The 13,214-nt window shown below is 39.0% G+C and overlaps 1 protein-coding gene across 2 annotated transcripts in view; it reads right to left on the minus strand.

Moving 5' to 3' along the window:
• The window catches only part of TBC1D8 (TBC1 domain family member 8), a 47,870-nt gene that overhangs the window by 21,226 nt on the left and 13,430 nt on the right, over positions 1–13,214 (minus strand). For both annotated transcript variants that reach the window (XM_063392596.1, XM_063392595.1), the window contains exons 3-5: positions 9,174–9,292; positions 7,609–7,837; positions 3,691–3,931 (exon numbers count right to left, since the gene is read on the minus strand). In XM_063392596.1, coding sequence (XP_063248666.1) covers positions 3,691–3,931; positions 7,609–7,837; positions 9,174–9,292 — 589 coding nt within the window. The remainder of the gene's footprint in view (positions 1–3,690; positions 3,932–7,608; positions 7,838–9,173; positions 9,293–13,214) is intronic.

Consider the following 13,214-nt stretch of genomic DNA (forward strand, 5'->3'; position numbering starts at 1 on the left):
AGGTTCAGATTTATATTCATAAATCTAAGGAATGGTGTGGGAAAAAAGGCATTACAAATATTTTCAGATGTACATCATAAGCTTCACAAATCCAACATGGAGATGAACTCCACCAGGAGCCATCCCTTGGGGTTACACAGGATCACAAGCTGAACATGAGCCAACAGCCTTGTGCTCACAGGAGGAAGAGGAACACTGGCTGGGCTGCAGAAGTGCATGGCCACCAAGATGCAGCATGGCAGTCCCAGACCTAGCAAGGTTTCTGGAGCAACTCATATCTCACCACCATGCACCTGCCCCCACTTGGCATCAGTGATGAATGCCCAGAGAAGAGTGACCAGAATGGCTCAAATCCACACTGATAAGAAAACCCTGGTGGAAGTAGAGCAGTGCAGCTTCAAGAGAAAAAAAGAAGATGCACATCAACCTCCAAATACACAAATGGTTGCTCTAAAGGCAGTGAGCACTTCTGATCTCTTTGATAGTACTGGGTAGAACAAGAAATGACAGACTCAAAAAGGGCGGAAGATTCAAGTTAGACTTCAGACTTCTAAGTGACAGAACAGTGAAGTACTGGTATGGATCCTTATATGCCAGTAACTGCAAATCCTTAAAAACACATTAGGCAATCACAAAGAGATAGCCCAAACCCTACCTGTTCCTACAGAGATGCAATAAAAGAAGGCTCTTTCTAGTCACATTCTCCTTGTTGCTCAAGGTTTAAAGCATTCTCAGGTTCACACTCTGAAGGAATAAATGCAGATTGAAGTGACAAAAATGTGAAACTACTCAGGATACTTCAAACAGTTTCCATTGAGCTTAGATCAGCATTAACAACCTTCTTTGCCTTCACATGAAGCAAAGTTGTTCTCATTGGTAATTCACAGTTAAACATGAAAAAAAGAAACTGATGTGGTTAGAGCCTGGGAAAACATATCACACCTTACTGAAACCTTACTGACACCAGCACTAAAGCTTTTAAATTGTGGGTTCTGCTCTGGAGAATTTCTCATTACATTTGAGAAATGCAACAAATATCTTTGCATCATGGAAGAGATGGAAATTAAAAGTACAAGAAACCTATACCAGAGACTGTTGCAGCCTTCTTTTAAAAAAGAAAAAAATAGTTACCATACATGTTCCAGTAGAATTGTATGGCACATACATATGTCTGCAAGAAATGGCATTTGTGGGTACCCAACACATCAGCTTTACTTTGTTTTTTATGGCAATTACCTCAATTGCCATTAATCCCATCATAATCCATTGTTCTGTGCCTTATCATTTCACTAAACAGCACAGAAATTTGCATACTGACTTGTTTGACTCTGGCCATGATATAATTTGTGTCACAGGCTGTGGACTTAATCCCACAGCCTCTCTGAGTCCCATCCCTCCACTGCTCAGCAAGATGACCCCAAGGGCCTCAGGAATAGCAAAGCTTTATGGTTTTCAGACTGTAGAATATTCAGATCATGATAGCACTAAAAATGTATTTTTTAAAAAATAAAGATATAGAAACAAGCCTCTCGCAAAAGAAAACCTAACAAATGAAAGCCATCTACAGCAACTTCATTAATTTGTCAGAGCTGGAATAGTTCCAATGATGTCTGTGTCTTCTTTCATTTTCATACATTATTATTTGCTTCCAAATCATGTACAAGAATTAACAATGACAATTATTAGAGGGAACATGTTGAGAGGAATGTAATTGTTCTCATAGTACTACAATGGCTTAAAGAAAAAAAGCAGCAACCAAAACTTCATACACCAAAAAAAATACAACATCCCCCCCCAAAATGTGTTAACACTAAAAACCAGTTTATCCACTATTCAAACTGTAGTCTTGCTTAATCACCTTACATCAAAGTGGTTGCTAAGTGGGACAAAGGGCACGAGAAACATCTACTTATCCAACCACTACCTAATTCATACAGAGGAAATGGGATTTTGGTATCTTCCATGTTTCCCTTTCTGCCTTCCAAGTCACAGCACAGGTTAGAGAACATCTTGACCAGGAAATCTCCAGTAAATATATTTTTGTCCTTCCTTCTCCCTGTGTTCCTTTAGCTTTCTTTTTTCTTCTTTAGTTGGAGGAAAGGAGAGAGACAACCTGTTCGAATGAGTGTGTGGGATAGTTTCTCTTGATTGACTGCTAATAGACATGCTACTTTTCAAAAATGCCACAAGGTACTTACAAGTTGATTCCCTGAGAGCCCCTTTTTATAGTATATTACTAAGCTTATACTTTCCTTTACAACTGTAATTTTATTTTCTTTCCATTCAGTTAGTACCCCTGATTCAAAGACTATTTTGAGAAGTGACAATGACAAAAATTGGTAGATGCTGAAAATATCTCCCCCCAGGTTTTTGTTACATCTCCTCTGGATTTCTCTTCTTGCATCTAACTTCTCAGCCCAAAGGCAGGAGGAGGGTGAAATGGCAAAGCATGGAAAGAGGCTAAGATACAGCCTATCACAGCCACATTCCACATTGGCTAAAATACATATCCCTACATCTCTTGAGCCAAAAGTCTACAATGCTAAAAAAACCAAGTTACATACACAGTGTAAAAACAAGAGTAGCTCTTGTATTCCAAGGAACCCTGGCTATTAAAAAAAAAAGCCTGCAAAGATGTTTATGGTTGCTCACCACTGTTACCTCAATAACATCACAGACAAAATCCTGGTGTCAGTGATTTTCCTTACTGTATGTACACATGAAATTGCAGAGGAAGTCCATTTTATTGTTCTAAACTCCATTATGAAACTTTGCAGAAGTGTTTAGCTGAGGTATAGGTCCACCACCACTGTAAAAATGTCTCTCAGAAATAATAAAAGGGCTCCTGGTCTCTCTTTTTTGGGAAATGATACCATGCATTCCTTATGTTTTAGTGAGGAAGCAACACCTGGGTGATTCCCTTCATGCCCCTGGCAGAGGGAGAGGAAGGAAGAGCAGGAAAGGGCGTGATTCAAGAGGAGATAACTGCTCCACTCACATCCCATTCAGAAAAGAAGTATTTTAAATCACCACCTTAACCTTGATGCCCCAGGCAAATTCCGGTTTGGGCTATTCCATCCTGCCCACCTAAAATTCCTCAGGGCAGCTTCCCTCCCCTTTTCTCGAAGCAGCAAATAAAACAGAGTTGTGTGTTGTGCTACCAGCAGAGAAATAGCCATCAATCTTCCCCTGAGAGCCACATGCATTTCTGTAGTGGGAGAGGAATGCAGAGATGCAAGGGGTAGAGCTGACAACAGCAATACCACAATTGTGTATTTTTTAAGTCCTGTAACTGCTTGCTAACCTGGCTATGGCAATCACACCAGTGGGAATTCCATGTTTCATATATGATCAAAAGCAGTAATTCCAGAGAACTGAAGGCAATAGGAAAGCCTACACATTACCAAAATTTTAAGCAAAATAATGCTAAACCTTCAGGGAAAATATCCCTTGCTGCAATCTTCCCTTCTATGGGAACAGTACTTTTGAAACTTTGTCTTGTTTAAGGGAAGAATATAAAGTCGAAAAACGTATCTTGCATACCAGTTACAATGCCCATTTTGGATACACCACATTTTGAAGTCTCTTTTGCATCCAATCAAACAAAGCTTTGAAATCTTCCCCAACTAACACACCAAACCATGAAGGCCACTATCGAGCCTCTGCTCATAGAACAGTTTAGCTTTTTACCTCTTGGTAATCTGAGTAGGGTCCTGCAGGCCTGGATCCAGCTCAAAGATTTCGTTATCCAGCAGCCTGCGGAGCGTCACATCTGCCAGCTGCTCCATGATTCTGAAAGCCTCGGTGATGTTGAGGAACGTGGAGAAGTCGCGCTCTTTGTTTGCCGTGGTGACACGGACCGTGTCCGTCATGAAGACATTGGAGGTTCTTTCCAGTTTCTGGACTTCAACCCAAGGAATGATAAGTTTCACTGCAATCCAAGAGAAAAGTGGGTTGGAAACTTTGCTTAAATCTTTCAGATTTGGGAAACAATCAAATTCAGAATGAAATGAAAACCAAAGAGGAGAGAGAGAAATTTTAACAGGCAGGACCAAGCACATGCTTGAACAGACATGAAATGTCTGTTATGATTCTTCATTCAATCTCACCCACTCCAAAAGACATGTCTTTTTCAGAATCTCTGAAAAATCTCAAAATTTTAACTATCTTCACAAGAAATGCTAGACTGGGGCATGGTGCCTTTGCAGAACATCTGTCACACACTGTGCCCCTAACTCCTTTACAAGTCATTTCTGCAGCCTGCTTCCTTACCACCAGAAGGAACTGTTCATCTCCAGAATACGAACATAAGAGGGAAAGGCTTTGTAATCTCCTAGAAACAAAACTGTAGTCAGGTGGAAAATCAATTGCATGCACAGTTACTTTAGCTTTTAAAATAAAGCTAGCTCCCATCCAAAAGAAAGGCTTTTTTTGGAGACTGCTATAAGGTGTAATTACTACTATAAACAAGACAATAAAAAAGCTGCCTAGGCATTGGGGTCTTCTCGTTTTGGTTACTTTTTACTGTAAAGATGCACAGGCACATCTTGCCCTAAACATTAACTATAGTCAGACTTGTTTATAGAGAACAAGAAGTGTATGACACTGTTCTTTATACTTAAAGCTGTTGAATCATACAAATACAAGTGGCAAACAGAATCAGCTTACTTTAGATAACTACTGCAGGATGTTACTTGCCTCTCACATGAATCTCTAGGTAGAAATCAGACTGGAAAGGACTTTTTAAAATAGATTCAATTTCTTCTTAACAACTGTTGGAAGCTTCCCAGACTTTTCTGTGCCAATAACATCAAGACTACACCCCCTAACATCCCTAGCTGGTCTCCTGATGCCAATAAAGCAATAAAAAGGCAGTAATAACAAACATTGTCATCTATATCCAACACTTATCCAAGATCATTAATTACCTAAGGAGCTACCCTCAGCAAGTTTTCTGTACTACATGAACCACAGCTGTCACAATTATTTGCAGATTACATTTTTTCTTACTTAAATAAAGCACAGCTGCACCAACATGTACAGACTGTTGCAAATGGTCATAAAATCATTTGTACCAGCCCAGCCAAGGGAATAAAGATTAAATAATGCCGTGGCAACAGCACTGCTGTTCAGGCAGGTCAGAGCCACACAGGCTCTACAGTATTAGTTACAGAAAAAGCACAACAGCCTGTATGGGACTCAAGCCACTGATAAAAGGTACAAAGTGTTCAAAGTTTCAGAAAAACACATATTTAATTAAAAATGTGAAGAAATCTTGGCACACCCTTTCAAGATATCTGATGATCTAAGCCTCTGAAATCCTACAAATACTTGGAGACTTAGATAAAAGGGGACTTGTCCTTGAAAAAACTTTCCATGGAGTTTATATTCACATAAGCCATAAAGTAAATTTATGAGAAGTTGAAAACAGGTTCTAATATTGCATTCCAGGTCACTTCAACACAAAATGAAACAAGAAAAAGGGAAAAGACTTGCCAGAAGGAGCAGACTTAACACTTCGCCTATAAAGAGATTTCAATCTACGTTTTGGAGGGATTTTTATAGAGGTAAAACGCAATTGAGAACTATTTTTGTTGCAATTCATATACTGGGGTTTTTCTCTGTGTAGTACTGAAGAATGCAATAAATATGATTTTTTAGCATAGTTCCAAGACCAGATTTAACCAAATTTCATTTGTGATTGCTACCTGAAAAAAACAAAACCAACTAATCGCTTGTTCTGCATGTAATCAGTCAGCTTCTCAAATTCTAACAACCAGAACTGTATTAAATCTGGATGATTCCCTGTAACACAAATATTTCAGAAATATGACAAAACACTAGCCTAGAAACAGAGGTAATCTGCTTTATCACAATCAAGGAAGTAGGAATTGTTTCAGCATATATGCTGCTTCCCACTGAGCTAGGGAGGTTTGTTTAATCAAAAGAAAATTCAGGGGTTTTCTCACATTTCCATGCAAATATATGAGAACACAAAAACAACACAACTGACTACACTGGTGAATGAACAGTGTATTTTCCATGGTCAAAATAAAAAGTTGCAGACATGTAATTGTTTGTTGGGTTTGGTTTTTTGGTTGATTTTCATAATGAATATTATGAAAGATATGAGAAGAAATCTCTTCTTAAACAATACAGCATGATATTGTATTTTCATTATCATTTAATAATCTGTGGTGTTGCATAAACAAAAATTTTGGAACCATATAAAGGGTTTTTCGCTCTCCCTCCTCCTCCCACTGTTATCTATCATTAATAAATATCATTTTTGCTTTGTGTGCTTTGACACTGCCTATCTCAGATTTAATGAGAAAACCTGCAATGATAATAATAAGAAATGATTGATAAAGGATATTATTTAATATTAACCAGAGAACAAGGAGATTAAACAAGAACTCACATATCTAGTATATATCAAGAAATTCCATTCTACTCTTCCCAGAAAAACTCAATTTTTGTTTTTATGGTGAATAAGAAACTTAGCTGAATTTCAAATATAACTCTTCCACATAACTCTTCCACCTTTTGTTGATATGACAAAATAACTGGCTTGAAATGATATAAGGGAAGAAGGGATCTCCAGCTCTAAGCATGTCTTTGTATTTTTTCAGTTTTAGAAATTACAAGTTACTATCTTTCTTAATATAAATTTCATTTTTAAACCTACAGCTATATCTCAATATTAAATCCAGATGGAATGTGGCAAAGTTTTCCTAATTTACATAACTGACAAACATTGCTATATTTACAGCAATATAAGTTTCTATTGCTAACTTTGTTTAAGTTCCAGCAGGATAAACAGGCCTTAAAAGGCTAGAGACTCATGCACAATTTTACTAACAGAGAAATGCTATAGAATTGAAATGGCTACATTCATTTTTATCATCTTACATCTGTTACTTTCATTTTTATCTTCTAGTATCTATTCTGACAGGCTTTTCATTCACACAATTCTTTCTCTGTAGAGGAACACCACAACCAAATCCTTAGAACTTGCTGAACCATCTGAAAGTCCACAAAGCCCCAGGACACGCTTCTTGTGACCTTACTGCACGGCTATTCAGAAACACAAACAAATCCCTAAACCACTGTTGTTTTTCCTTCCAAGCTCTGAATTTTCACCTGGTTCTCCAGGGCACATTCCTTTTATGCTCCCTGGGCTGTCCTCAGACAGGCAGCTTCACTCAGGCATCCCTGGCCCCACCACCCTGCAGCAGCATGGTGACACTGCCTCCCTGCCTGTGGGAAGGACCCATCATTTTCAGCACTAAAACTCCTTATTTTAGAACTTAGAGGAGGTCTGCTACATCTTAAGGTTGCTTCACTATGCCAAAAAGAAAAACCACATAGCAACTATGTCTGTGTGCTCTTGCAGTGTCATTTTTATTACTGGATTCACATTAAAACACAAAGGCTGAAGTGAAAACTAAATTAAACAGGATTTTTCACCTGAACAACTAAAAACTCAGAAACTGAACTAGAGAGGTGAACTAGGCTTTTCATAAGAACTCTGAGTATTCTTGCTTTTAAATGTGGTTACATTTATATCTCTCCCCAGCATAAGCTTTCTTACGCATTTACACTTACATTCTTTACCCAGGAAGAAGGAATAAAAACAGAGATGATTGATGCTTAAATAAAGCCAGCCTTGCCGAGGAACTTTTCCTTTCCAACAGCAACAGGAATAATAGGTGATCAGCTTCTCTGCTTCGGGAAAATTAAATCTGGATTCAAATTTCACCAGGGCTTCTCGGAACTTCTCGGGGTCTTCCTCCTGCTCAGCAAGCTTGCTGCTCGTTTCCTCTGCAATCAGTGCCTGAGTCCAGAACAAGACCATATATCAGGATAAAGCTATGGCACTCACACTCAGGCAAGCTGCTACAAGCTACACATCCAAATTTTAATAATGCAACACTTTCTTACACAGGAGTTCCAGCCAATTTGCAGTTCTGACAAACGAAGAAATTTCTCTGCTGCTTGCATCTCTCATACATTTTGAATGCTCCCAAAGCAAGACTTTTGGGACCTTCTTTTCGTTATAGTTTTTTCAATAAGTCTGGCAGAACCATACCTCTGCACTTTCACTGTGGCTTATGATTGCTCTTATTTTGTATATACAGAGTAGAAGCAGAGTAACAGTTGTGGATACTGACCAGTACTATTTACCTAAGAGGCAGCAAAGCGGTCAGATGTGTCAGAAACTTGAGACATGCTTGGAACTATTACAAACATGGTTTCAAGAACATCTACATAAATATAATTAAGACTTCAGATTTTTAACAGTGGTATTACCACAAAGGAGTTAAGTATGCACTGCACCATGCAGAGAAATAAGCCATATGTTACAGCACCTGGTACAGTTTGCAATTACCAAGCAGTCCTAACATGCCAAAAGTCTACAGCAGGTGCGAGGGTTCAAAACCTGGATTTAACATTAACTAATGAAACCTGAAGAATTTTAAATATGTATTGTGCAAGCTAACAGGCTGTCACTGTGTTATCAAGAGAGATTAATCGTATTTGGTATTTCAGTGCTCTTAGGACAATATGCCTTTTTTTTAAAGAAAGCAGGACAAAAACTAGGATTTGTACAGTGATGTTTTGGTTTTGTCTTCTTCTTCCCCAGATTCAGAGCCCACAGCAGCAAGGCTGAAATTCACCAAAAGCATAACGTTCCTACAAAATTTCCAAACTGGAAAAGAGGCTATAGGGGGAAGAGCATCCCACTAAAACTCTTAGCAAGGAAAAGCTTATAGCAGGGCCTGGGCTACAGCAGCCACCAGTGAACTCACACCCCCACTGGCCACCACCAAGCTCCTCTTAGAGTATGTATTAAAATAAAAGCAGAGCTCAGGACACCAGGCTTTCTAAGTTAAACCCCACATGCCATTGTTATTTTAAATTTGATTTATGGTCACAAAATCCCTTTACTTTTAAAATTCTTTAATCTTCTAAAAGGATATTCATTTCTCCAACTCTGTAGAGAACCAGCAGCTTCATGTGCTGGCCCCATCAGATGCAAGAGCCACATAGAGAACAAGTAATGTTTATTTGGTCAAAACCAAGGATGAGTGACAACAACTTCATTATATTCTTCTAATAAACCATATGTAATTGAGCAGGGAAGGGTGAAAGTGAGACAGCTTCCTTACCTTCACTTTGCCTTTGACAAAACTAACAATATCTTCTTTATTGTCAAATACAGACAAAGTATGGAGCAAGTTTTGTTCCAGCCATTCCCAGTGCTGGTTTATTTCCTCTGCAGTGGCACCTAGAAAAGCAAAAAACAGTATATTGAAACTAATCCCACAAAATAAAATTGAAAGGAAGGGGAAAAAGAAGTAATAAAATGCACTACTTCATAAATTCATTATGAGAAATTGAACTTTCAACCTCAGAATTCTTAGTAGCAAACAGGTCAAAAAGGTCTCATTCATAGCAGCATAGTTAGAGAAAAACAAAAACCTCATTGTTTTAGAGAATTAGTTTTAGCACTTTTAGTTTTATCTTCTCGAATGCTCTCAGCCAGCAAATGCTGCATTAAAAGTCAAAGCAGAACAAACAGCAAAACTTCATCCTGAACTGCGAGACTGCAGCTTATTCTGACAAGACGCTCTGTAAGTGACTGGAAACCTTTGATTTATGCCCTGTTCCCAAAAGTCCCTGATCTTCCTCTCTCCCTCCCTCAATACACACATGCACACACACCCCACACACAAACACATGCAAACCCTTTGAGAGGAATACAAAGCCCTCTAAAATAAATACAGTCCCTGAAAAAGAGTTTCATTCAGCAACACCTAAAGGTTCTGCAAGAGCACATTTCTATAGTTTGGGGAAGAAATAAAGCCAACAGAAATCTTTGACTAATACAGCTTTGCAAATCTTTAAAGCTTCTTTCTCTAAAGATTTGAGGGGTTTGCTGGTTCTTTAAATGTAATGTGTTTAACTCCAGAAATAATATTTCACTCATTACCTATTTGCTTTGGCTCTTTCTGCTTGAAACTGAATTGTCTCTGCATGACACGATGACAGCAAAGCCACAGCAAGATGGGCACTATACAAGGCCACCAAGAGAAAATCCAGCTCCTCCAGATCTTACTGGTCAGTAATTAGACATTATAGGTAAAAAAGTAAAGGCAGTAATAGTAATAGTTATCCTAGTGCCTTACTTGTGCAAGAAAGAAGAGAAAGAGCAGTATGAAAGAAATATACAAATCACACATGAATATAATAATAAAATTAATCTCAAATAGAAGACCCATCATCTCAAGACTTGTTTTGTGTGTATATTAGTGATGCATCATGTTGCCTCACAACAACAAAAAATGATAAATTTAGGTAAGGATTTTCCACTTCCCTCTGCTCTGTTTTCCATGCAGAATGCCAACTGGTAGGAACTTTCCAAGCTTTAACTCCCTTGACAGGAAGGTCTTGTAATGGAACTTCTTAAATATCATTAATTAAGGTTAACATTAAATTTAAAAAAAATCATAAAGTTAGAGACACTTTAAATCCCTTTAGGTAAAGAAAACAAACTATATAAATGTTTAAGAACACCAGAAATACAGTAACTTTATACTGAAATGGCTGCACAAAGCAAATACTGAGTTGAATTTTTATTTCTGAGCAATCTAAAAGATACCAAGTGTATGGGCAAGCTGTTGGGCTGCCTTTTTTGAAGTAAGCTGTGAGCAAGATCCCTTTCATAGCAGCATCCACACTGCTGGGACTGCTCTGAGCCTAGGCAGCAGCTATATCCCACAGGGGCTCCTGCACTCTCTCCCTGTCTCCAGGGTTTCTGTTCAAATACCAAAAGATCATTTTGGCCCTTTCTTTCGTCAGGCCAACTTAACTTTTTAAGTCCCTTCTTTATTTCTAATTGCTATTTCATAGTTTAAAGTTGCCCTGTGATTTGACCCAAGCATTGCCAATCTCTTACTTCCACTCCTTATTCCTCTTCCTGTGATGATGTTCTGCACAGCATTTTGTTCCACCCTTTACCCACTTTCATCTGCTCATGCCAAGTGTGTTGTCTAACCACTGCCTCATTCCTCAGAATCTTTTCTTTAAACCCACTTCTCACCAAATCCTTTGCCTTCCCTCTCCTAAAACCTATTTTGCTTGACTGGCACTTGAATTTCTGTTCTGCCCATGAGCCTTCTGAAAAGAAAATTTCAAGTGGCTCTACACAATGGGTGAGGTTAGACTTTTTTTTCCTGTACTGGTATAACATGATTAACCATCTCGATTAAAACATTTCTGCCAGAACAGCCATGCAGGGATCAGATTTCCTAGCACCCCTCTGAGATTTGCAAATGTCTGTAACAGACCTTACCTTTATGCATGTATTATCATTTAAGCCTACAGCTCAAGGAACAGAGGACTGCCGACACACAATGTAAAATGTCATTTTAATTAACTGCCTAATGACATGATGGCTATCCACAATGAAGTTACACTGGGAGACTGGAAGAAGTCCCTGGAGCTGCTCCTTGCCCTCGCTATACAGCAGCAGGAACTTTAATTCGACTCCCTGCTCCTTCCAAAGCCAGTATGAGACTCCTAACACCATGACTGCATGCATGAAATGCCTCGCTCACACAGGGCAGAGCTGGGTGAGCAGCCATGGCCACGTCTGTGTGGGGATTGTCCCTCTCCAGCGTCCCAAGAAGGGGTCAGGGTGATGCTCCTCTGACTCCTATTGCCAGCTCTCCCCTGGACACTCATGTCAGGGTTTCACAGCAGCAATATTATTCACAAACAGCTTCTGTTGCCATGGTTCTTTAGTTCTGTGCAGCTTTGGCAGCTGTGTATGTTCTGCCCATGCAGCACACAAAACAGACCCTCTGCTTTCCGCTCTATTAGTATAAATCTTATTTTCTCAGGGATGAGCATCCATTCAGAAGAGCCAAAGAGAATTTTCTAAAACATTAATCACGTAAATTTTTCGCAGCAAAATCCTTTGCCATTCCATCCCTGCAAGTTTGCCATTTGTAGTTCCTTCAAAAAAATTGAAAAAAAAAACAAAATCAAAAAATCAAACTAAATTCTGTATGCAGTAAGAGTGTAGGTGGGACAAGGATCAGCCCCAGAAAGTGGTATTGCATATGTTCAAATAATCAAGAAGCCACGAAAGCAACGCTTTTCCACCAAAAGCTACCTGGTTTCATCACAGGACTGTAACAGCATGAAGCTCTTAAATTTCTCCATGAGATGGCATTACTTAAATATAAAAAGGAAGGGAGGAGGGATAGAAAGCACAGAGCAATTGCAAAACAAAGAAAACCTAGCCAAAACAAAAATAGCCCAAATAGACTTTATGCAAGCTTCTTCACACACACATCTGGCCCAGGGAAAAATTCCCACTATTGATGGGGAACATGCAGAGGGAGCTCTGCTGAATCAAGGAAAAATGCTGGATGAGCATGTACACAGGAAAGGGTTAGGGTGAATATATAAACTGACTCTTCCATTTAAAAGACTACTACATCAAACACTATCAATGACATGTCAACATTTTCATTACCTAACTATTTCATGGCTTGATCTGTATAAGAGAATAGAATAGGATAGTATATTGTCAGTTGGAAGGGATCTACAACAATCACAGAATGGGAAAGGTTGGAAGGGAACACAATGGGTCATCAAGTTCAACCTCTGTAGTTACACAAGGTTATCCCAGAAGACATTGCACAGGATTGTGTCCAGATGGTTCTTGAAAGTCCCCAGTAAGGGAGACTCCACAACCTTTCTAGGCAATCTGTTCATTTAGTAACAGGCCCACATTATTCTTTGTTTTCCTTTTATTGATACATTTCAAGAAGCTCTCCTTGTTTGCCTTGAAATCCTGGGAATCATCTAGTCCAACTGCCTGACCACTTCAGGATTCACCAAAAGTTGAAATTATTAAGGACATTGTCCAAATGCCTCTTAAACATTGGCAGTTTTGGCAGAACACCAACCACATCTCAGAAGGAATCTGTTCCAGGATTTGGCCACTCTGTCATTAAAGAGTGCTAATGCTCCCCAGTCACAGCTTTGAAGCACTCCTAAGGAAAAAAAATGCTGTAGATTTCAATGCCAGGATTTTTTAGATGGGAGCAGAAGAGGTATGAACAGCCCTGGACACTAGCCAAGGAACAGTGGGATGAATGGAACTTCAGATGGCTTTTACTGGGTCATGGCAAGGT

The sequence above is a fragment of the Prinia subflava genome, chromosome 3 (genome assembly GCF_021018805.1).
Source record: "Prinia subflava isolate CZ2003 ecotype Zambia chromosome 3, Cam_Psub_1.2, whole genome shotgun sequence".
Classification (NCBI taxonomy): domain Eukaryota; kingdom Metazoa; phylum Chordata; class Aves; order Passeriformes; family Cisticolidae; genus Prinia; species Prinia subflava.